This window comes from Sparus aurata, chromosome 6 (genome assembly GCF_900880675.1).
Source record: "Sparus aurata chromosome 6, fSpaAur1.1, whole genome shotgun sequence".
In the NCBI taxonomy this organism is placed as follows: Eukaryota; Metazoa; Chordata; class Actinopteri; order Spariformes; family Sparidae; genus Sparus; species Sparus aurata.
This window is the reverse complement of record NC_044192.1, coordinates 20,252,253-20,278,742: the sequence shown is the minus strand read 5'-3', so window position 1 is coordinate 20,278,742 and position 26,490 is coordinate 20,252,253. Positions and strand designations below refer to the sequence as shown.

At 41.3% G+C, this 26,490-nt stretch overlaps 1 protein-coding gene across 2 annotated transcripts; it reads left to right on the top strand.

Moving 5' to 3' along the window:
- Positions 1 to 14,636: 14,636 nt before the first annotated feature.
- Positions 14,637 to 25,515, top strand: LOC115583011 (von Willebrand factor A domain-containing protein 1). 2 transcript variants are annotated; one of them, XM_030419371.1, is made up of 6 exons: positions 14,637 to 15,112; positions 20,423 to 20,962; positions 21,070 to 21,348; positions 22,235 to 22,510; positions 22,670 to 22,954; positions 23,067 to 25,515. In XM_030419371.1, the coding sequence occupies exons 1-6, from the start codon at positions 15,031 to 15,033 to the stop codon at positions 23,084 to 23,086; spliced, it is 1,482 nt and encodes a 493-aa protein (XP_030275231.1). In that variant the 5' UTR covers positions 14,637 to 15,030; the 3' UTR covers positions 23,087 to 25,515. The 2 variants fall into 2 exon arrangements, with proteins under 2 accessions (XP_030275231.1, XP_030275230.1); XM_030419370.1 differs by having other exon boundaries at positions 14,638 to 15,112; positions 22,667 to 22,954.
- Positions 25,516 to 26,490: the final 975 nt, after the last annotated feature.

Sequence of the window (26,490 nt, the reverse complement as noted above, 5' to 3'; positions counted from 1 at the left end):
TACTTACTTACACAGGTTGAAACATTTCGTGATTTGCCAAAAAGAAGTTTAAATCATGGGCTTTGGACAGTTTGGATTCTAGTCCGATGGGAACTCGAGATAAAAGAGTCGGCATGAGGATCAAACTGGATCAGATGAGGGGGAGTAGCTGCGCAGACACTGATAGAAAACAGTGCTTTCTTCACATCCTTCCCAGGTGGTCTTACACCAATTCACACCTTGATTCATGTGATTCGTCTGACTTTCACATGATGCAAACAGAGTCAACCGAGGGTGTAGTGCCAAAATATGATAAGCAAAACAGCACATTTTCAAACATTTTGTACCTCCAAAAATCAGGTTACATGGAGCAGCTATAAAACCATTCACAAACAGAAAATACCTAGAGGAGTGAAAAGAAGGTTGACTACTGAATGAAGTACAAATCCATTTCTCTGTCCAAAGATCTGTTGTAACTACTTCATATCTTGTGTGTGTGTGTGTATCCATACACAGAGACAAAGTTAAAAATATACGTATTTTCTAAAAAAACAAAGACAGTGTTGTGTGGTGAGGGCCACGGCTCAGCTGCTCAGAGTCACATGCAGAGCTAGACCTTCTGGAGGGATAAATACCAAGACTCGCACTGAATTCTGCTTTTATTAAGATGACGTTCCCAGACGGGAGGAGAGCTCAGACTGCTTTTAATCTTTGGATTAAAAGCTGGATTTATCTTCATTCCTGTTTAACAACCTGACTGTAGCCATGATCTCTGCACTGTAATGTTGACTGCTGAGCTTCTACTTCATGAACATTATGTGACAGAAAGCAGAGGGAAAATGGAGGGAGAACCAGAGTCTCTGGTGAGTGCTGAGGTGAGTGATTTACCTGAATTCAAACACACTGAAGTACAAACCCTCGGTGCTGGAATTTGCTTGCAATTTCTTAGTTTTTAGATACTTTAATGCAGAAATGTTACATGTTGTATCTAAAATAGGTGCATAAAGAGCCAGGCTAGCTGTGCCCCCCTTGCATTCAGTCTTTTACGCAAAGCTGAACTCGACCTCCGTATCAACCTTCACATCTAGTTCTCAGCAAGAAAGTGAATAACTGATGTTCTGAAAATGTCAAATGAATCCTTCAGTGACATATTGTTTAAAATCATGAGTGCAGGACGACCATTTTTGATAAAAGTCATTTGTGTTCTGTCTGTCTATGATTGCTGCTGAAGGATGGTAGCGTTTCTTTGTGTGGTTCTTTGAATAAAATAAAAGTCAGTCTAAACAAGCAAACAGAAAAAACAAATCGATGTAATGACGCAAGTGGAAGCATTTCAGTTGCTTCCATTTAAGTAATTTTCTTTCTCAGTTGTAAAGGTCATTACTGACAGAAATACTGGAAACAATACAGCTTCCCACACTTATGATTGCACAGGAAACACAGTCGAAGTAATCCCACCCACTGCTGAGCACTTAAGCAACGCCCCCCCACCACCACCCAAACTATGATAATATGAACATTAAATGAGAAGAATGCACAAAGGGCTCCGGGGGGCTCACTATAAACTGAATACAGCTTCAAACATGGATGAGCAGAGTGATGCGAGACAGACTATGAATCCTAATGACCTTATAACTCATCCACAGTGACCTGCAGAGATAAACACAGAGCTACAAAGCTGACAAAGACATGCTGCCGCCGACATTTAAAAGCATCAAGACAATGTTCTGAAATGCAGACCCACGTCAGGACACTGGAGCTATAGTAGTTAGTCAAATACCAACAGGGGATTTGTATAATTGAAGGTCATTTTCTGCACTGATGCAGTGGCAAGATGCTCGTTCTCTTTTCAGCCTTGATGGAAGTTAAAGGACTCAACACGAAGACTATCAGTTCCTTAAAGGATAAGTTCACCCAGACATGACAGTTAAGTCATTATCTACTCAGCCCCATGCAGATTGAAAGTCAGGTGAAGTTTGTCACGTCTTAGGTTAGTTAAAGTTAGCAAAACGCTAGCTAACCAACAAGGTTAGGTTGGATGCTGACGTATTTTTCAACATGACATGAATTATCATTGGGCACAGAAAGATAAAGGCTTCTCTCATTTTCATTGAGGCCAGAAAATCTTAGCCTCTTTTTGCCACTATCCTCATTGTAAAGCTTGTCCGACCTAGCAACAGCAGCTGAGGGGCGTGGGGTTGTTCATAAACTTAAGTACTGGACAAGTTTAAATTTTAAATTTTTTCTAGCGCATCAACAGAATTTTTTCTGTTGATGCGCTAGAGTAAATATCCACAAATCAGCAAAGTTATCGCAGGTTTTCCGGTATTTCGGTTTAAAAAAATGAAGGTCTGTACCAAGTTTCATGGAAATTCCTCCAGTAGTTGTTAAAACATTTCAATAAGAGCCGAAAATGCCGACCTCACGGTGGTGCTGCAGGATTAGTCAGTCAATAGAATTGATCCTCTTGGGACCATGAACGTCTTGACAAACTGTCTTGGTATCCATTCATTAGATATTAAGGTATTTCACAGAAGAAGTTGGTGATACATTGAAAGTTATGGAATCTCAGAAGTCACTAGGATTCAGCTTCTGGGGACCACGAACACCTGTACAAAATGATGAAAGATGAAACACAGTTTATTCAGAGGACACAGTGACTGCATCATCCTCTGTCTATAAATTATATAAATGTTCATATATTTTTTACAGCTGCAACAATCAGTGGATTAATTGACAATTAAAAACACTATTTTTGTTCACCATCATAATTACTCGTTGCTCTGCCAGTTTCTTACTGTTCTGAAAAATATCACTGAAGTCTGTCAGCGGGTTTTAGATATATCCTGTTAAATAAGAGACAAACTAACACGATGAAGTAAATAAACATCCCCCACCTGTCAGACCCCTGAGAGCTCTCAGCACACATCATCAGCCATCACTAGTATGTCCAATGCAGTGATTGTGAGCTTGATTGATCCTGTACTGGCCTGAAACACTCTGACTGACCGATTGATTGACTGATTCCCAGGTCACAGCAGGTTATGCGTGCTGCTGCTTTTGTAACATCCTATTTTTTTTCTGTCAATACCTGATTAGCATTGCAAACAAAAGCCAATCAGTGCACGCGTCCGTGGAGCTTCAGCACAGGTGATGAAATATGCTGTGTGGCCATTATGTTGACCTCTCTCCTCTCTTGATGGTTGTATTCTCTGCAGTCTGCATGAAATCGATGAGGAAATGTTTTGTATGTGCGCAGGGGAACAAACCTGGTTACCAGACTGGAACAGTTGGGTATGAGCTGCTCCTTTAACAACGTTTACTGCGCTGCTACACCTGCGGGTAGATGATTGTTTCCCCTATGTGGTCACTCTGCTGGAGATTAAAATGAAACGGTGTTGTTAGAAAGAGTCAGTGCATCATTTAGAGCACTATGTGACACTGAGGGCACATTTATCTCCTTTGTTTGTGGCGCCTCTGGGCTTCATCAGCAGAACAGCTGATGAGGAATTGAGAGTGTGAGCAGACTAAAAGCCCTTCGATGCCTGAAGGGAAAATGTGGCAACATTCAGTGTTTTGACAACACCACCATGTTTCCCTTTTGTGTTTTGACAAATGATCAACAGTGTTTTATACACATTTTCCCTCATTCACAACCATAAAGCCCTCTGTACTGTTTTAATGTGTGTAAATGAGTTTTTCCTCCTTCCAAAAAGTTTCCATTCTATTCATCACAAAGTCAATTTGCAGATACTTGAAAACCATTATCAGATTTGTTGTTGTCGAAGATGTATTTTCACTGCATGATATACAGCAGTGCAGATATAAATGCAGACGAGGAACACGTTCCAACCTGTAACTCCACCACCTCCTGATACTAAAGTCGGGTCATAAACATGTGAACATGATATGACTAGTATTGTAGAAATGTTACCCATTTGATACATTCTGTCATTTGCAGAAACATTAACCCCCTACCAGAAACATTGTTTGCAACAGTTACCCTAACCCTGCTGTCAGGTGGAACACAAGACAGCAGGTGTGATACACTTCTGCCTCAGTCGTCATTGTTTTTTTCCCTTTCACACGGGCCAAAACATCCACTAACACCTGCTAACATCTGGCGTTTGTGTGTAATGTTAATCTGTACACTCCAGGGTCATTTGACCCTGCAGTAGACACGGGTATTTATCCCCTTCGGCTCGGCTTGGCTTTGCTGTGATGTGAACACATGGGTGAACACGCTATTGAGATCCTTCTCATTGGCACACAGTCAACACTTTCCAAAACCGACAGTTTCCCCCTCATCATTGATAACTGCTCCGTTTCCCCCTCCCCACAGGTTAAGAGTCTGGGTGTCATCCTCGACAGTACACTCTCCTTCCAATCTCACATCAATAACATCACCCGGTCTGCTTACTTCCACCTACGCAACATCAACCGCCTCCGCCCCTCCCTTACTCCCCATACCACTGCTATCCTCGTCCATCGTCTCATCACTTCCCGTCTGGATTACTGCAACTCCCTCCTCTCCGGTCTCACCCACAAATCCCTGCACAAACTTCAACTGGTCCAGAATTCAGCTGCCCATGTCATCACCAGATCCCCTCCAACCACCACATCACTCCCGTCCTACAGCAGCTCCACTGGCTCCCGGTCAAGTCCCGCATTGACTTCAAAATCCTTCTGCTAACATTCAAGGCCATTCACAATCTTGCCCCCCCATATCTTTCCAATCTTCTCCATATCGCCACTCCCTCTCACACCCTCCGTTCATCCTCCTCCATTCTGCTGACTGTCCCCCCTGCCCGTCTCACCACCATGGGGAGCAGAGCTTTCAGCCGCTCTGCTCCCCGGCTCTGGAACTCTCTGCCACCCGAAATAAGGAACATCACTACACTATCTGATTTCAAGTCCAAACTCAAAACACACCTGTTTAAGATCACCTTTCTTAGTTAAATGAATTTTCTGTCAATTTTTACTGTTTTCTTTTCTTGTGTACTTTGTGGCTTAAATTGTCTTTGTTTACTGTAAGGTGTCCTTGAGTGACAGAAAGGCGCCTATGAAATAAAATGAATTATTATTATTATTATTATTGTCCTCCATTTCCCATGCAAGACGCTATGACATCTGTTGAACTTCAGGCTGCCGGCTTGTTAAAATCTAACAGAAAAAGGCAAAACCACCTGCTGCCAATGTGAAAAGAGTCAATTGCTTATTACTAGCTGGTTTACCTGGGTTTAGAAACCTGTATGTGCCACTTTTTCGTGGAAAAGCTGTATTTGTTGACATTCTTGTACCCAAAAGTCAGTCCCTCGCATCTCTTTCCAAATTACATCACACAGGTCGTGAAAGATGCAAGTTCTGATTGGTCTGGGACCAGTGTGTCTGTTGTGTCATCCGAGCAGTCTAAACCTGGCGTTAGACACTTAAATCATAACCCACTGATATCACACTATACTCATTTGGAGTCTGATTATATGTGATACAGTCATAAAAGTGTGTAAAAATACTGGTCTGGTCCTCTGATGGTTAAAGTGATTGTTTAAGGAATATATTTGGGATTCATAAACGTGTCTAGGCGTGAAGATAAAAGCTTCACTTGAAACTAAAAGAATGGTGAACTTTGTGTTTTCACTGTTGGTAAAACATGTTAATGCAGCCAGTTCCTTCACTGGAAACTGGGCTTGTGTTGCTGCGCTCGGCCCATTACTGAAGAATGTGTGTATCAGTATTTCATAACAGGTTATGTTATGTGAGTCCTCTGGACCCAAACCATGCTCCACACTTTCTGCAACTCAAGCAAGAAAAGGAAAAGCAGTTGCAGGTGATAAAAAGTCGATGTCATTGACTTCTTTACTAATGTGGTACTAAACTTCCCTTCAAACCTCATCTGAGTCCAAAGATTAAACCAGCAAATAAATGAATGACATTTAATGTCATTGTATCACCTCGATAATCCTTCTTTGGCTTCAACAAAGGTCATGCAAACGTTGTGCAGCATGCTGAGCTACATTTTCTGTATTCCGATACGTGTCTCTCTGCTCTGCTGCTTTTTTCCAGGCTCATTTTCCAGGTCTTGCTTCAGAGCAACTGAGTGCTGGCCTTACAGTTTTGACCTCCATGTCTCTGTTTTCTCTCCCGGTTGACGCTGTAAAAGCCTCCATCGCTCAGTTTCCTGCATCCTCTCCCAAAAGCCCTACATCTTTCTTCATAATGACTGTTGTAATAGCTTTTTATCAGATTAGAAATGAGACTGGCCGACACTAAAGTCAATTATACGACTTTCAGCTGCTCAGTTAGCTGAATGTGTTAGAATCAGAACCCAGCCATCATCTGCTGCTCTCCAGTCAACCAAATCAGCATCCACATGAATGGATGAATGAAAACTGAGTATGCTCTCAGAGTAAACCGTCAGAGTACGTTTTTGGCGAGATGCCCACCGCCTTCGCGTGCAGCCAAAACTGAATTCATGAACTGCCGCTCCGTGTTTTATGAGGCAGCTGAAGGTTAGTGCTCTCTAGACTGACACTGAAGACTTTTATTTATTCCAGTGGACTCATCACCAGACAGAGCTCTGAAACTGGTGATTAGATTTTACCCTGTGCCAGCTTTATAACACACAGAAACACACACACACACACACACACACACACACACACACACACACACACACACACACACACACACAAGGATGCGGAGTGCACTCATTTCACACTTTGGACAATTAAATTGGAACAAATTGAGTTTTGTTTTCGTGTGGGGAGGCTTTCTCTTTTCCCCTCAAAATCTATAACCCTGTTTATGTGCATCAATCAGTGTCTTATAAACATTTTACATCTACTTGGTAAAAGTTTTAAAATGAAATCTTGCATTCTCTGCTATTTTTCTTACTTACTGTTGCTCCTTGGCTCCTCACCTCCCAAGATTGATTCTGTTCGCTATTGTAGCCACATTAGGCCACATTAGGCCACATTAGGCCACATTGTCATCTCGACGGCCACATCATGGCCGTCGAGATGACAATGCCAGTTCGTCAATTCGTTCACCGCTTGAGTCAGGATTGCCAAGAGATTTGGACCAGTCATGCTCGGTACCCAGAGGATGAATCCTTAAGACTTTGGTAATCTTCTGCTTCTTCCTCTAGCGCCACCATGAGGTTAACATTTGTGTTTTAATAGAAATCTCTGTTGGAAAAACAAAAAAATCTCAGTTATTGGAAGGATTGCCATGAAAATCGATTCACTACTACACACATTCACTCTCCCCTCGGGATGGAAATTATAGGAACAATTCTCAATTCAGAATTTTGATTTGGCCAATACTTTGATTTATGACAGAAATATTGCAAAAACCAATAGCATTCCCATCAGCCTCAGCTGTACTTTTTACTAACTAACAACTACCGCAGTAAAATAATTATTAGGATGGGAAACATTTTTACCCAATAAACACCTCCATGTTAGCATTATAACTGTGAGTACATTTGCACCGTGGAGCACTGGGTCCCATATTGTTTGTCTAAATTACTGGCACGAGGACACTGAGTGTACGCTGAGTGTTGGCACAATGCACAGTCCTACCAGTGGTCACACTGTTTCATTGATCAAGGGATGGCTGTGATGTGCCAAACAATGCAGCTGTGAGAGTAAAGGTAGTGAGGAAGAATACTGCAAACTAGAGTGAAACAAGGATGTTAATGATGATGGAGTTAATATTTTCATAAATATTTTATAAGGAAGGAAATGCCTTAACCTCTTGTTGCAAGTTAATGTTACGGACACCGCGCTTGGTGATTGACACTAATTTACATAACTCCTGTTTGTTTTCAATTCTGCAGAGGAACCTTTTTAGCCATTTTCCTCCCAGAGCTGCTAGCATGGCTGCAGACACTGAAGCGGCATTGCCCTCTTGAGGGCTGTTTGGTGGAGAGAGGTAGAGGTAGGGTTCCCATGTTCACAACTTGCAAGTGTTAAAGTCACTAAGACAGTCGTATTTTTTCAGAGCTGAGTATGTGAGCTTTAAAATACTGTGCATTGAAAATATAACACATATCAATTATGTTCAAATTCAATTACACTGAATGACGGTCCACGTTTGTCTGGTCCTCAGGCACTGCTGTATTGGTAAATTCAAGTTGGATAAATCTGAGCTTCCAAGTCACGATTATACCCTTGGAGTTAACATGAATGCTATTTACAAGTCAGCACTGGAGAAGAAACACAGATTGCAAATCTTTTAAACAACCAACCTGAGCAGCTGGATGGTCACTAGGGAGGAGAGAAACAGTTTAACTCTCTGGAGAGAGATAGTTGATTGTTGAGTCTCATCCCCAAATCATCAAAATTATTACACTTATGGTTGGTGGTTTTCAAACCAAAAGCTTCAGCATCAACTATTTCTCTAACAAAGGTTACATATTGTTGCTAAGACTGCTCCCGACTAATGTTTGATTGTAAGAAAATTAAGTGGAAGAAATGAGACTCAGGCTGGCCAAACAATGGGAAATCAGAATTCTTGTGCCCATATCTATACAGAGACCAGTCTCCACCACAACATCCTGTATCAAGCAGTTGAGCTCGACGGGCGGACAATTCTCCAGGCCAAGAGAACCCAGGACAGGGAGAGCTTAAAGCGAAACTCTCGCCAAAAAGCAACCAAGGCTTTATTTGGGATTGAATATGAGTCAAACCTTCGTGTAAAAGCATAATTGTGGCGAAAGAGGCACTTTTAAGATTTACCGTAGTTTTAGTTTTGGGCACGTTAATTTTGAATGGGAGAGCTAGGGGCATGACACGCTAGCATCAAAATCGCTATTGTTAGAACACTAAGATGATTCGACACAACGTGAAACTTTGCTCGTAGCATCACCAGGGTCTCTACTCATGAACACGAGCATTAAGAACATTGTTTGTGTACACAGAGCGTGCCTGTCAGGTCGCACTCAGGGATCGACACTTTTTATTCAATCCCAAATAAAGCCTTGGTTGCTTTTTGGCGAGAGTTTCACTTTGACTCTGTATTTATAACATTGATGCTTTGACTGATCAAATGCAGTCAAAGTTGATGGACATTGTTCACCATCTTGTTGCTACACCGACAGTCGCTACATTCATCCAGACCAGATTTTAAAATGTTGTCGAATCAACCTGTGATTATGGTTTAGTAAGTTTGTGTAAGGCACGATAGTCACTTGGAAAAATGTAGCATGTTTTGGCTTTTGTCTCTGCAAACATCCAGCTGATTCACACTTAAAAATGTTGGAACAATATCTGGAACAGTGGTCATTGGCTTGGCTGCCGCATCATCACCATCCGCTCATCCTGCAAGCATAAATGTCAGCACATACATGAATGTCATCTGACATATATTGTATAAAGGTTAATCTGATAAATCTGAAATGTACAACTATAAAACATCTGTGTGTTGTAGAGATGTGCTGCATTTTATCAATGTGACTTGGTCTTCTTTCCTTCACAGCCCATTGTAAAAAGCAACGTGTTTTCATGTATTAAATCTGTCAACAATCATCAGCAACACGTTGAAAATGGATGCTTGTTAAACATCCTAATTTTGGAAAATCCATAAATGTCCCATAGAATTACAGGCGTATACTGTGTAGAGCATATACGTTGCTCCGTTTGGAATGTATCCACTATAAAACACTCACACACAAACTCATTCACATACTCTCACATACTCAGACTCATAAACACACACATCTTTTAATGTGTTCATACGCATGTTTGTTCACACAGACATTAAGAGAAAGCTGCCTTTGCCAAACTCTGCTTCTTGGGGAAATTCCAATTTTCCATCTCAGCGGCAGGGCTGGTGATGCCACAGGCCCGAACATGAACCAGACAGCGGATGAGGAAGGAAGGGAAGCTCCATCCTTATAAATCTGTCCTTTGAGTCAATGCCTCTAATCAATACCTGTAAGTGCTCTGTATGTTGCGTTTTCCCTGCTTTTACAAGGGAGACTTTTTGGTTCAAAGCTGACCTTGAGGGCTTTCCCTGCCACCAGCGTTCATCCTCCAAAGTGCGGAGGCAGCTCAAATGTACACATTTTAAAGAGCGCGTTCGTAGTGAAAGCATTCATTCCTCAAGGGAAAGAGGTTACAGCTTAATTCCTGTCCTGTGTGGTCATTATTATTGTATCACTGTGTAGACGTGATAACACATCCTGTTAATTTGTGTAGAAGAGGCAGCGGGCTGACAGCACATTAATCTGGAAGTTAATCAGCAGGGCTCCTCAGCAGAGGCAGAGCTCATCTACATGACGTTAATAAAATGTGTTTTAAATAGCACGTCTCCCGTCCGTGTGGGGAACATGGCTGTGATTTTTTTTTCTCTCTTTTTTTCCTACACTGTGAAGAATGAAGCGCTGGTAGTTTGTTAATCATGTTCTTCTTCATGCTTCATGCACAGGCGAGATTTATAATAGTGCTTACACAGACATCTGTAGATTAACTGGGTCTGGAACATTAACACATTAACACACCTGATGCAGTGTGTGTGTGTTAATGTCTCATTTATTACACAAACAACGTAAAAATAGAAATAAATGTTTCAAGTGGAAGTAACAGCAGCTTTCAAAGTATCACGCTGAGAGATACAATAGCAAACTGAGGAATAACCAGCTGTGTCCCAAATCCATATAACATTTAAATTATACACATCGTACTGTACAGTTTAAGCAAGTATTACACAAAAATATCATTATACACTTAATAGCAGGAAATAACACAATATTGATTGCCAATTAATTATAACTGCTGGGTAAACAAATATGCAGCAAAAGGTTTTTCACATCAGCAGCTCTTCCTTTTCATTTGTGTATTGCATTGTGGGTGGAGAATGTCAGTCAGCTGCACACTCCAAAACGTATTGAATTTCATCCAGATATCACCAACCTAAATGCATAGGATGCCATGGTAATGACAGGCATCAGTAACTATGTATACTGGTGGCGTGGCTTTCCAATGCAGAAGCCTCAACAGTTTCAGCATCTGTTCACACTTGTTTCACACTGTTGTTGTTCTCCATACCACTCTGCTAGTGAACGTGTGTGGCATTGCAGCTCAGTCGCCGGAATAAAATGTTGGTAGTGATTGTTTCTGCAAACCAAAGACACGTTCACATTTGGATGTATCATAGGTCTTGGGTATATCTGACAACGGACCTTGGTGTTCCAACATTTGTAAGCGTGACACCATTGGGTATTTTTGTATTTCATTTCCAGCCGTGATTGTAACATTTAGAAAAGTGATGTTTCCGACAAGCTGTTGTGCTGACAGAACCAGAGGAGCCATGACATGTACAGCTGAGACTGATGGCCACTAGTTTTTTCAGCTATTCAATCCTAAACTAAATAATTGGACAGATAGGAATTTTGACCCGATGATGGCAATAGATCAAACAATATTGCCAAAGTAATTTCAGTTCTTCCTGAGGGGGACATGAGTGTCCAAACCAATTTCACAACATCTGTCTGATACTTATCCAGATATTTCACTTCGAACATAAAAATGGCAACTTGCTCAATGAAAGGTCAGGGGACGTAGGTTTTTCATCCTCTGGCTCACATGAATATCCATTCAACATCTAATAGAAATCCATCTGAAAGCCTCTGAGACATTTCAGTCTGGACTAAAGTGGTGGACTGAACTCAGTGACACTGCCATTAACAGAGCGTTGCCACTAGAACGACTGCAAATGTGAAGCAGAACTGACCACACTTGCTTTACCTGAACCATTTATCTGAAACTGTCTGACTCACAAGCTAAACAACGCTCACTATTGCACAATAATACACCTGAGTTCACTGAGTGAAAAGGACAGGTTTAAATATACATATCCATGACAACACACTGAAAAAGCATTTTAATGTGACTTTTGATAGGAGTTTCAATATGAGCTCAACATCAGGGATGAGATGAGACTGTCAACTAAAAGCCACTCTCTGTGTGTGTGTGTGTGTGTGTGTGTGTGTGTGTGTGTGTGTGTGTGTGTGTGTGTGTGTGTGTGTTTGTGTGTGAGAGAGAGAGTGCTTGTGCACATTTCAGTTTAATCATAGAATGTCTGGTGAGTTCAGGAGTGTTCCGTCAGCTTGGTTTTACAGTTTCATAGGCTGTGGGCGCAGACATTGAACATAAACTATCCGAGGAGGAGAGCCAAAAGGTATTTTAATGCAGCGTCATATTATCAGTGGTGACATGAGAAGGAAACCTGCTGTGTTTCAGGAAGGAAACATTTTGTCACTGATGTTACATGTAAGAGGTTATGTTCTTGTCCGACAAATGTTTCACCACAGGGAAATTACTTTCAAAGTTTAAAGTCTCCTGCCAGTTTCTGTTAACCATCTGCTGGCAGGAACTTTATATCTAACTATGAAACAATGAATCTCTGCGCATCTGTCTGTGTTATTTAGATAGAACTGTTCCTATGATTTACTTCAAACTCAACAGCTGTTTTGCTGAGCATCTAAGGAAGCGCAGTGTCGGATTTAGTGTAATTTGGTTACGCCACACGTTCATTATCAAATTATTGACCAAAATTTTGAATAATCAGCAAACACTGCTCTGTGCAGCAGCTGGGGTGTGGCTTCAGCACACTGGCCTCATGGCTCTGCAGACTGTAGCTGGGCTCACATGGGATCCCTCTCATCTACTGGTGGCACGTAAATAAGGAAAGGAATTTGGGATGTAGTCTATTAAGGACATTTTATTACCGGACACAGTGTTGAAGGTGGAGTCCTGTTCATTCCTATGAAAGCTGCTCAGTGGTGTTTTGAAGCCAAAAAAGGTTGACTTCCCGGCTAAAGAAAACACTTTGATCACAGACCAAGCCGGCCAACTTCGGGTTTAGCGGCCAGCTAACCTGAATGGGGACAAAATAATTTAATCATCTTTCCTAACTGACGCTTCTTTCACAGTGGGTATATTGTTGTTTTCTCTTCCGTGAAAACTGTTTCCAGTGCATTCGTGACATGAAACGTGACGTCAGTGATGTACAACATCATAATGCTTCAGATAAAAATCACAGGGCTGATTTGCCAGCGGGAAGTAGGAAAGTGATTTTTAGCAGGTTGAAACCTAAAAACCTGTGTAGACCCGCTAATTTTGGTGGAAAAGCAGTATTAGTTATGTAATCAATAACACCTTTAAATAAGGCTCGATGAGTGGATAGATGCGGTCAACATGGGTTTTCTATTCTTCACTGAGAACTGGAGGTGAGATTTGACGTTTCTGTCAGCAGAAATATGAATAGAACAGCTGCAATGGTTACTGTTACTTGGCAGCACTTTGCTTCAAAAATAGTGGTAGTTTCATGCAAACACAGTCTTAGCCAATATGTACATCCTCTCACTTGTCTAATGTACTTACATCATCATTGATATGGTCCACAAAAGGGAAACTATTCCTTTCCTGTGCGAAGGGAGAGGGGAGATGTGGCTCACGCGCCTGTTTGTTTTGGTCCAACATGCTGGTGCTGAACTGCGACCACTGGAAGTGCTAAATTTGGCACTTTGGACATTCAAGACTGAGGAAATCTGTGTCGAACAGCCTGTTTTGAACAGGCACTGCACTAGTTTTGTATACAGACGTGAGAGCGATATCAATCATAAGCGTGTGTCCTCAAAATGTCTAACTTTTGCTTTCTTGTGTGCTGCTTCAAGGAAATCAAAGCAAATCACAAAAATGTCTCCCGCGCATCATTTGGTCGAAGTGCAACAGAATTTAAGAACATCTACAAGTGTTCAGGGTTTCTTGAACCTGCAGACAACGTGAACAGACTTCACTTCGACAGAGAAACCAGACGTAAAGTAAAAATGGTTCAGATCGTGTACCAGATGACAACGTGTCTCTATCTCTTCATCCCAAATCGATCCCAGACTACACCTCAATCTGTCTGAGGAGAGCTGGTGAAAAGTGTAAAAGAATAATGCGAAACTCTGTCATGTACAGCACAAGCAAACTCTAAACATCCACATTATTTCCAGTGAAGCAGCAGACACTCTGTGTTGGCAGTGGAGGCTCTCATCTCAAGAGGGCACATTGTGTCAGTGACCTCCATTTATTAAGCCTTTTATCTTTATCTGGTGGCACACAAACACACACATGAACACACACACACACACACACACACACACACACACACACACACACACACACAAACAGACATGGGTCCTATTGTAGTCAACTGCAATAAATGTATGTGAATACCCTGCACTTGTTCCGAGTTATCTCTCTGATAAGCAGCAGCTGTGGTATTTACTGTAATCCTGTCTAATGGACTGGCTGGTTTTCCTCACTGGTGCTCAGCCTGAATGGGTTTCTTGCCACATAACTGTTGCCACATAACCCCCCCCCCCCCCCCCCAAAAGTGGGGTTCGGTTGTGTCTTCAGCCTGTGGGCCTGTATGGATGTCCCCAGAGAGAATGAAGATCAGATCAGTTTCACTGTTATTCATCCAGCTCTAGATACTGTACAGGGAAAACTGATGAGATCATTCTTTCTGCAGCCACAGCAGGCTTGTAATCCTGGCACGCTCAGGATGAGATTTTCTTGGTTCTTATGGGACACATAGTCTTTTACATGGGTGTCAACTTTATAGTGCTACATGAAAAAATGTTGGAGGGTACCATAAACTAGGGAAATAACATTCAACAGCCAAAGGATGAGTCCTTAAACGCACCACCAAAGAACAATATCCAGCAAAAGGTGACTGATTGTATTTCCTGGCTCAGCAGTTTGAGGAGGAGGAGTAATATGGACCTGAAAAGTGAGACAGTCTGTTGGACTGGGAGAGAAGTAATCCCACCGTACAAACAATGAGGAGAAGGCATGACGCAGGTGTTTATTGGAGAAAAGTTCGGAGGAACCGCGCAGCAGCAAAACTCTGCTGAAGAGGCGACAGAGGAGGATCACAACACAGACTGGACCACTGTGCGATGGAAACCGGTGACAGAAGAACCGCTGGTGGTTACTTCACCTGCCCGTGCTGCTTCTGATCAAATTAATAGTTTTTAAATGCTGCTCAGGAAAGATGAGGCACTTTTTACTTCGCTGTTTTCTACTGTGGGCGACGCTGCCGCGGCGCAACACGCAGAGTGCTCTACCTGCCACAGGTGAGTTGATAGCACGGGCTACAACACAGATGAGATAGAACAGATAGACACGTATATCCCCGAATGAAACATGAACCATATAGAGACCTGGTACACGTGTCCAAAGTTGACATTTTCGATCCATCTTTTTCTTTGGGGTTAGATTATGAAAATTAGTATTTCTGTAAAGGAAGTCTGGGGCTGAAAGTTAACCCTTCAGAAAAAAACTTGTTTGTCCTTTATTGTGAAAGTTACAATTTATGTATAGACACGTTGACGTGTTTACAGATAGTGTTTAAAGTATTTTAAAAATGCTGTTAATAATTTCTTTTGACCTAATATTTAATATTAATCAACAGACTGGGATCATTTCCACTGGCAGGCTGGTCTAAACAAGCTGTCACATGGACAGTATGACTGTGTTTGTGTATTGCAAAACACTTTCATATTTTTAATTGGTAAATGTAATGGGTGTGTCTTTTTAAATGCTCCTAGTAGATCTAATCAAGACACTTGTTTGTAAATATCACAGTGAGTGTAAATATTCAGTTATTAGCAGTAATATGAAAAGTCATTGACGAAATGGACCTCTGTTTTATATCTTTTTATTTGATCAGCTGTTTACAAAACATTAACTCAAGTAGCAGAGCCAGCATCAGTAGTAACGTTTCAGTTCTCTCCACCACATTTTGTAACATTGTACTTCTTACTCCACTAGAGCTATAGTAACTAATTACTTGTCAGACTTTGATTTTACATTCAAAACAAATTAACTGTATGATGCAGTGACAGATTACATCTCCCAGCAGCATAATAATAAGTTAGAATTGTCTTACACTCAATTTGCTAACATTATTTTTTTAATTTCTGTTGTGTCACAGTTTTGTTCAATGTAGAAGCAAATGAAAGAAAATAAATATTAAGTTTAAAGAAAATACTGCTTACACATTCATGCATCAATCATAATAATCCAATAGGATAATAAATTATAGTGTCACATTCACAGGTGGTATTTTTCTGCATAAGGAGTCCTTTTTACTTTTGATACGAAAAGGAATATTTAGCCAAAAAAGAGTTGGCTAAATCTAAAAAAAAGAGTCATACAACTTTTACCTCTTACCTACTTATTTTTTTATTTTTTTATTTTTTTAAATGCTTCTTTTCACTCAGTTGAAAAATCTGAATACTTAGTATACCACTGCAGGTGCAGGTTTGCATTCATAGGTTTAATCTTGAAAAAGAAGCCAGCTGGCTGACCTGTGACTTCATATGGAACAAATTATATATGGGTATACAAACTGTAAGCTATGGAAAACGTCATCTTTTCCGAATCATAACAGCACTGGAAGCAGCCAAGTGGACGTCAATCAGTTTTAAGAAACATATGCAAGTAAACAGTGTGTCCACCAGCACACAAGTGCACATACTGGGCCGAGGGTTTGGGGGTCCTCCCAAGAAAAATGTGTGTTTTGTAATAAAATCCAAAGTCCCAAAGGCTAGAAAATAAGGTAGGTGACACAAAAGCTGGGAGCAAAAAGGCAACAAGGAGAATCCAAGAAAAATGAGTAATACATAAAACAGCGGAACCAAAAAGTCCTAGAGAAGAAACGAGGAATAAAAAGGACACACGAGGACCAGGAAACACACAGGAATGCAGGAGACACAGACAAACCAACAGATAATGAGGAAAACCACAGGCTAAAACACACAGGAACTGATTAATTAAAGGTCCAATCTGTATAAATGTTGATTTTCGGGTCTCATTCCTAACTCAAATATCGACGCTATGGGATGGCGACCTGCAGTCCCAAAGAGTCAGTATTTGACTTTGGGCTGTGGATAAGATTCAAAAATCAACTTTTTTACAAACTGAAACTTCAACAAAACACATGTATAAACAGCAAAGATGGAGTAAAAAAGACAAATATAGGAAGTAGAGAGTAACACACAATACATGAGATTATAATTCATAAAATAAAACAGGAAATGACCAAACCAAAACTCAAACCATGATAATATATTTGTACAAAAAGCTGGAAAAGCTGAAGAAGAAAATAAACTAACAACATCTTGATTCTGAGTGAAACTTGCTGAAGAAGTCGACCGGAGACCAGTTACAACCATTAGATCTGTCCTTTAGTTTGGATTGCATCGCATTAATTTGCCTTATAAATTCAGAGAAAACCCTGCAATTTAGCTCAGTAATGCAGGCAAGCTGTTTATTGTTGGTGTTTAATTCTTCTGGAGGAGCAGAAGTCTGTTACTGTATTATGAAGGACATTAGGAGCTCTGCTCTTCGTGCTTTCTCTGACACAGAGGACGCCGTCATACTCACAGGTGGCCACAGCTAATTAAAAGTAAATATTTTTGCTTATTGGCTTAGTTAGAGGTCCTTCCCAAAAAGCCCACATGGAATGCGTGGAATTTTTAATTCAACCGCAGTGTCACTTTTCAGCCGCGAATCTGTAAATGTTCCAAAGGCAGCAGAGTCCACACACAGCTCATTTGTAATGTGTTTTAGATGATCAGGAGTTCAGAAGTAGCCTGCGTTGATTTTGATGCAGCACAGACTGGATAGTCTACCATCTGTCCGTTTGATGTCGGCGCATGTTGAGAACGCTGTCAGTAAACTTCACAGGAAGCATTAACATAATATTTCATTCATCTGAGCAGCTCTGCAGTGTAACATATGGCCTTGGCACAGCTTGAAACCAGGTAAATGGCAGGCGACATGCTCAAATCTCATATTTTCACAGGCACTTTTCCTCTGAGGAATGCAAAGATGGAGCAATTCCTCTACATCTCCATCAACAACTCTAATCCAGTCATCTCGCCTCATCTTTCTGTCGTTTCTCTGTTCTTTGCCTCATTTTCCCATATCAGCCACCCCCCATTCTTCACCAAACATAGCCTATAAACATACATTTAAAACCCACAGAGGTTTCTTGTTCGTGAAGCTTCTGCCTCCCTTCCTGTAGCATCTCTTCTCTTGTGAGTTATCTGTGTTTCATTAAGTTGTTGGCACCTCCTTGTCTGATTGCTCTGTTCTCCCTCATTTCCTCTCCGCCTGTTTATTTTCCTGCTGTTTTATTTTTTCTGCCTCCCTATAAAAGTTTAATGATTATGGACCATTGCTGCAATAAAAACAAAGGGTGTGTACTGCGGAGGAGCTGCGAGTGGAAAAGACAGAGAGGTGTGAACGATATGGAAGAAGTGGGGCGATAAAGCCAATGTGCACATTATGTAGGGGATTATAGGAATTATTGAATCATTTAGTCTGATCCTCAGTCCACATTAATTATATGAACTAATGTCAGTGTATCAGTCATTTATAATAGGTGATGGTACAAGACCAACATTTCATGAACTGCAGGCCTATAATGTGACAAACCCCACATGATTTCGAGTAAACGCTCAGTGGTTTTCCCGGAGGAACAGTCGAGTGAGTCAGCCGTCGATCTGATTGTTGGTTATTTCGTTGAAGATTCTTCCATTGAGTCGACTCGTTGACAACACACCAGAGCACAATTGCTTCTGAGATGTGATGACAGGTTGAAGATTGGACAGATCCCCAGATCCGGGTTGTGCTTTCTCTTTTTCTGCGCTGTTCTTGTTTCATCGCCGACGTAAAACTCTCTCCAGTTCCACATGATGAATCGACTCCTGTGACCAATCCTTTTTTGATTCCTCCGCACATGAATCCTCTGCTGGAGCTCAATTCAAAGTGTTCTCGGTGCAATATTTTCCGACATGTTTTGATACAGCGGGAGCCGCGCGGCAGATTGCTCCCGGGATTTTAGAGTGTTGGGCATGAAATGAGACACCTCATATACCTGTTATTACCTTTTCATTCTTTTAATCAGTGCTTCCAGTTATGGCATCCGTGACAATAATAAGATCAGTCTTTAAGAAACCTTGAATCAGTGCCCCTTTTTTCATGATTGAGATTTTAATAGTAGTCTCGATGGGATGATTCATCACTGCCAACAGTTTCTAGTGTCTTTAAGGAGAAATTAAAGTGACCTAATAATTCACCACGTTTTATGAAAATTCCATGCTAATCATTAATAAAAGATTCCCTGTCCGTGCTTTGATTTAATTTCCAAAAATGGGGGAAATTGAGGATCTAGTTTTGAGCTGCCATTTCTTCATATATTTATGGGCCAAATTAGCATTTCACACACTTCATAGAGTATTTGAAAAGTGGTCACTTGTCGTGACGAGCCCACAGAGATTTTCGCCTGAATCTGCAGCTACTCTCACTTTTGTGGAGCGTTTTAACGTCTTACAGGTAATTGTTTTGATTCACTCAGCGTCATTTTCAGCACCTATCCGTCTTTGCGCAGCAGAGTTGGCAACTAGCTGGGGAGCAACCGTTGAGCTAAAAGGAAGGTGGTATTTAATTTACATTCAGGTGGTCCCCAAATCAATGTTAAAGGGGCTCTATGTAGCAATTTACATGTATGAATCACCCTTTAATTGGCCTTGTGTGAGTGGATTGCAACGTGGCGTGAAAAATGAGACCATCCCCATCTCTCTTTGTTGACTATAAGCCGTTGGACGATTTGTATAATGCTGTTGGTCTTTGTGTATGACTCAGGTCAGTTTTTCCTCACGGTCCAAAGGATGTGACTTGCACTATGCACGTGACTATGCACGTTCTTAACTGCTTCATCTCAACATAAACTCACAGTTACAGAAGTTCCACAGAGACCCTTAAATGTACAATTCTGCAGATATGTTTGAAATTTACGTTTCTTTTTGTTGTAGCTTTATGGTTCCTTTTTGATTATGTTTTATGACTTATCAGGTTTAAAAAACGGCTGGAAAATGTCCTAACGTTTTGTTAAAGATATCCAGTGGTTTTGCATTTCCAAATGTAGATGCCGTCTCCAGCAGTTGTCTCTTGGTTGTCAGTTTTCACGCCTGTTGGTGCCACCATCACCCCCTTCCCCACTTATTGTGAGAATAATGATTGTATATGATATCAACGTTTAATGTGTCTGTGGTTTGCGAAAATGCTCAATATTAACATTTTTATTCTGTGTACTTGGCTGATTACCTTTTGTCTCCATCATAAATTTTTTTCTAAATAAATAACCTGCTAACACACAGTCAGTATCATCATGAAGGTGATAAAATGTCAGTGTTGTGCTGACAGCTTATTTATGCTGCCCACAAGTAGCAAAAAAAATTAAATAACTTTAAATAATATAGGTTTCAACACTGTATGATGGCCTATGGTAACATGGTAAACAAGAACAAGAATGATTTGGGGTTTTTACCCACGTATTGAAATTACCTTCTTGTTTTCCCTCCTGTTATGCACAGAGTTAAACTGCTGTGAAGGGGATATTCTCCTCTTGCTGGACTCTTCAGGAAGCGTGGCAAACTACGAGTTCTCAATCCTGTTGCTCTTCTCCGGCGAACTGCTTCGCCCCTTCTCACTGGGCCGTGGGCATGTGAGAGTCGGGCTGCTGCAAGTGGGCACAAACCCGAACCTAGAGTTTGGCCTGGATGTCCACAACAATCAGGAGAGTCTGCAGAAAGCACTGCAGAGTATTCGCCAGCTGCAGGGGGACACCAACACTGAGGCGGCGCTCAGGGTGGCCCAGCGGCTTCTGCCAGAGACGGAGGAGAAGGTGCCAAAGATCCTGCTGTGGCTGACTGATGGTGTGCAGCCTGGGGACGTGGACAAGCCGATGTCTGAGCTGAAGGCGCAGGGAGTTTCTGTGCTGGCTGTGTCTACGGTACATGGCAACTACCGGGTGTTACAACGGGCAGTGACACCACCTCTGGAGTCTCACCTCTACTCTGTGGACATAGATAACATTGACATCATCACAGATGACCTGAGGGACGCCATCATTGGTGTGTGTGTGTGTGTGTGTGTGTGTTTGAATATGAGATTTAGCACATTAGACATTAGTCTCTATGCCTTTCTGTCTCCCATTGCTCTCGTCTCATCTTATCTATAGAAATCATTCGTGCAGAACGGCTGCGTGTGGTTCACTTGACTTCCCAGAGTGCTGTGCTGCAGTGGCGTCCTGTTCTGGATGCAGGCAGCGGTTACTATGAACTCCGGTATCACTCTGTGAGGAAACTGGACCCTGAGACCAGACGCTTTCTCCCAGGCGACTCCAGCTGGGTAGAGCTGACCAACCTTCACCCTGATACCTCCTACACAGCTTCCCTCCACCCAGAGTCCAACCAGCAGCTGTTCAACACGCTCTCTGTGGACTTCACCACACTTCCTGGTAAGAGGATTTAAAACATAACATGCTTAATTCAAGAAAAGGAAAAGAGGGGAAGAACCTGATAGAAAACTTCATAGATGTAATACAAGAACGTCCGCAACTGCATCTATTTTATTTAACGCCAACGCATTTTCACTGGCATTAGCCAAAACTCACATCATAAAGTCCTTACCGACATGCTGTTGAATACGATGAAGCAATCTGTTATCTTTTTGTCGCTACAGCAGTGCTTTGGCACTGTAATATTTCTCTGTAAATACTATGAAATTCCTGTACCACTGGTTTCATATAAGAGTTTTGGACAAACGCCTGTGTTTCTTCAGGCCATCAGGATCAGGCCAACTATATATCTGCCCTCCAATGTTGTTTTTAATGTTCCTTTTGACAGTTATTTATATTTTCATCATGCCGATATTTCATAATTTTCTTGTATCCAAGTTGAGTAAAGTGCACTGAGTGAAACCAGTCTCTCCAGCTGCTTCCAGGTCTTTGCACAGCGTCCTGTTTTGAAGCAATGTCGATCTTATTTGGTGACTTTGGTTATATTTAACAAGTGAAATTAAATTTTTATTTTTACAAAGAGAGTAAAGTCCTGTTGGGTACTGGTTCTGAATTCCAGGAACCAGTACTGGTATCATATGGGTTCAGTTGTCACAGTACCCAGCCCTATTGACTTTTCATTATTCTAACATACATTCAGCAGACTGAGTGCTTGACGAAGACAGTTGATTATTTGTTATATAAGGGATTTTTTTTTGTTTTTTTTGTTTCCTGTCCTTTAATTTGCAGTTACACGCACAACCCCTGATTGGTTCAACAGTTGTACAAGCCAACTATAATTATCTATAATTGACCTTTAATTGCTGCTGGCCTTCATTTTCCTCAGACATTTTAAGCCCAGCCGTGGTGTCCGTGTCAGACTCTGGCCCTCGTCAGATCCGTGTGAGCTGGGGTCCTCTGCAGCCGGCTCGAGTCCAGAGATTCTCGGTGGAGTACGGAGCAATCCCGAGCGGACACGTCCGCACCGTGACGTTACACAACCAGCAGAACTCCACCTTACTCACCAGTCTGGAGCCAGGCACTCAGTACCTGGTCACAGTCAGCGCTCTGCATGTGAATGGAAAAGAAAGAGCCATGTCTGTGAGGGCGTGCACTCAAGAGGGTGCGTTTTGTTTGAGTTTGTCCTTTAGTCGTTCCCCCTTCACGATAATTGAGTTGTCTTTGGTTGTAAACATTTAATTTGTTCTGTTTTATTTCTCTCTGACCTTTTGTGAATCATCAATCTTTAAATCTTCTCTCCATGTTTTTCTCCGCGCAGCAGCTCTGCCCACCCTGGCCGACCTTCAGCTGACCCCGGTGCAGCGTCAGGAGGTGCAGGTGGCGTGGCAGGCCCGTCAGGAAGGCCTGAAAGGCTACTGGCTGAGCTGGGAGAGAGAGGGTTCACTCAGCTCCTCCTGGAAGCCCTCCACCTCCTCGGTCTACCTGCCTCCTACCTCTCGTTCAACCCGGCTAACACACCTCACGCCAGGCAGTCGAGTGTGTGTGTCCCCCGTCTACAGCTCAGGCCGGGGAGACGGGATATGCTGCACTGCAGAAAGAGACACAGGTTGGCTGAGCTGAATATTTCTTTCTCAGTTTTAGCACTTATTTTTACATAGCAGGTTTGGTTCATTAGAGGAAGTGTAATTTCCTGTTTCCCTGTCTCCCCTCTCTGATAGATGCCAACCAGTGGGGTTAACAACCAAACCAATCAAGCAGCTGGAGCAAAACAATTAGTGAAATCGAGCATTTGAGGTGCTGGGTGCACTAGATACTCTGTATAGGACTGAATATTAATTCTCAATTCTTAAATGACAGAAAAGGCTCTATCACATAGCCCCAGCCCTCTGTCCTCACAATGGTTCAACAAATCTGGCGTAATTATACTCTTTTTTGTCCTGAAAATGAAAATTTGCAGGAAAGCCGTCCTCCACAGCCTCTCGGATGTGATCATATCAGAGTTAGTCAGAGTGTGCAGGTAAAGCTGCCTCTATGTTTTGTGCAAGGAACCATTGTTATTGACAATCATTATTTATTATTGTGATTAACCGCCTGTTATCACAACAGGGTCAGCTGTCTCTTAAATTGTACTGTTACATAACCACAGGTGTATTTACTAGAAAATGTATGAGACGATCTCTTGTCCTTGCACACATATTTAAAGATCTTAACACGTTAAGAGATGTCCTGCCTTGTATTCCCCTGATGTCAGATCAAAATCCAAATTTCTGGCATCACCTGTCACTAGTTTAAAATCTTCATAGCTGTAAATCACATGTTTTCTGGCTTAGGGCTTTGCTCATCTGAGAAGTGAAATAGGATGCGATAAGCTTGAAAACACTACAGATAAGTCGTTGAGGTACAGTAAACCACACAACATCTCCATTATGAATTGTAGAGGTGCAAGTAGAAATATATAAATGTTCTAATGAACTATGACCAGAGAAGCTGAACTACAGTAGCCAGGATTGCATTTCTATTTCACTTCATGATTTATTTAAATGGCAAGGGGCACAGAAGGTAGAGTGGTTCGATGCCCACCTTCTCTTGTCCACATGTCCAAGTGTCTTTTGTGCGAGACACTGACACCCAGTTTGCTCCAACGCCACAAGCCAGTGAATGAATTGCTGGTCCCAGGCCTGGATAAATTGGGAGGGTTGCGTCAGGAAGGGTATCTACCGTAAAAAACTAATGCCAGATGAAATGTGGTGATCTTCCATGAAGGGTTTGCCAGCAGGATGGAAAGAGATGACCCACTGTGGTGCAGCTATAGAGGGTAGAGGAAGGAGATCCATTTAGAGGCTGAATAAGAGGTGATGAGATGTGATCATCAGTTATCATCATGACCATCAATTACTTCTACCTTTCAGAGCCTTGCATTAGTCTGAAGCTGAAGAAGCTTTGTATGCCCAGTTAGAGGACCGTGACCTTGTCTGTTAATTTTAGATTTGCATGATGCTTGACACTGATTCATCATTTAAATGTTCCTTTTACAGGAAGTGTGCGTATTTAAGAAAATTATCCAAATGTATTAATATAACAGAGTTGTGTTGCACAGCCGTGTAAGTACAAAGTTATTTTTCCAAAATCCATTTTGTGGCTGCAGGCAGCAAATCATATTTGAGCTAACTGGCAAACCAAAAACAATCCAGTGTTAATGTGTGATGGCATAAATCATTTTTATCTATCTATAATGACCAAAGCTCTACTTTTTATGTAACAGTTGTGGCCTTTTCTGGATTATTCACAATATTGAAAGTATCAAACTTTTTGTTTTTGAAGCTTATCATAAACAAGTCAGAAAAAGATGTATCTTTTTTTGTCCTGAGAAGACCGTGTTCATACATTTTTCTGGATCACAGACATTCACAGTCTGCTTTGTGCTCAGTGATTAAAAACACAGCGAGGATGTAGTGTTTGTAAAGCATAAAAATTATTGCTGTATTTTACATTATCGGCTCTTCAGATAAAATAAATTCAGCCACCTAATTCTGTACGACGCTCTTAAGTATTCAGTCCATATATTGAATACGTACTGTGAATGAATATATATTATATATATATATATATATACAAGTACATATATTTAAATGTACTTGTTTTGTATTTTTGTGCTACTGAATTTATTGCCAGGCTTGTACAATGTTTCTCTGGATGAATGAAAGGACAAGAGAAAGGAGATTTCTATAAAAGATGTTTGCACAGTGTCCATAAGAATCGGTTTCTTTTTTTTTTTCATTTGTAAAAAAAAAAAAACATTGAAGATGTGTCCTGCTCCCCGGTATTCATTTATTTGGTATTTCGCAGGGCCATCTAGTGGTTGTTGGCTGTAATCAGATATTGCAAACTGAGAAAATGGTCAACTAGATGCCATATTTTCACGAGACATAAGAGACAAAGATCATGCACCATTAAATTTTATTACTTTAAAACACCCAAATCCATTAATGAAGCATTCTTCCAATAGAGAGGGGTGTAATGCTGTTAAATGGAACAATAAAATGCTGTTTTACTCGCTCAGATAGAACATAAAGGAAAGGAATGAGAGGTAGTAGTCAGTTATGTCATTATGTTTTATAAAATCTTAAAATTGCTGGCAGTTACTGTGAATAAAAGGATCTACTGATGCCTTTTGTTGTATTTGTATGAATATTTGCTACATCATTGGTATATTTATGAACGTACTTAAAAACACCACACATCCAAGCATCACTTCAGTGGCAGATGTTACTGATCTTCATACCCAGCTGTTTATCTTTAAAACCTTTATCTTTGTTGAATATCTCCTGTGGGAACTCCGTACTTGTCACACTCTTCGAACCAGTTGGTGATGGGGAGGCTTGCAAATGACTCCTCATCAGACTTTAATAAGGGTATATCTAGTCTTCTGTGAAAAACAGGGGCTTGTTTCTTGTTATGTTGGTGATGACCAAGTTGATCCGTGTCCATTGTGGTTTGCGAATGGACAACAAGGGATGGGATACCACAACCTGATTTTCTTTTACGAAGGGATTTCCAGGTAAACTGGCAATACACAATTTTTTTGCTCTAACTTTTTCATTCTGAAGAATTCTGATTGCACAGTGTGATGTGCGGTGGAAAAATGACACCATCTCCATATAGATTTGTTCCCTGTTAAAATCAGTGTACAATGCATTCAACCAAAACAGGAAGACGCATTGATTTCCCTGGTCACTATCACCAGGTAACGTTGGAACAACTGGAATAACTGGAATCTCTGCAAAAGTAAAAAAAGGGCCACTAATGGAGGAGCCAAAGGCAGTGAAGTGGGAGAATGACAAACTAAGGTAAAACTAGTGAACAGACGGGCATTCACTAGATGGAGAGGGCACCGATGTTGTGTCAAAGTCTGTTCCACCCACAAATATGTGTCTCCCTTACCACTAGGGCCCGAAATGGTTCAAACAGAACCTGCATACTTATTGATACAACTGAGTGTGTAAGTCTGCCTTTTCATAGCACTGAGATCAGTCAAATTTGGCAACAGCCATGTTGCTAACACTGTCTTGCAGTAGAGGAACCGGCAGTAACACCACAGGGAAAACCAAGGAGGGGGGAATTTTAAAAGTTGCTTTTTCTGCT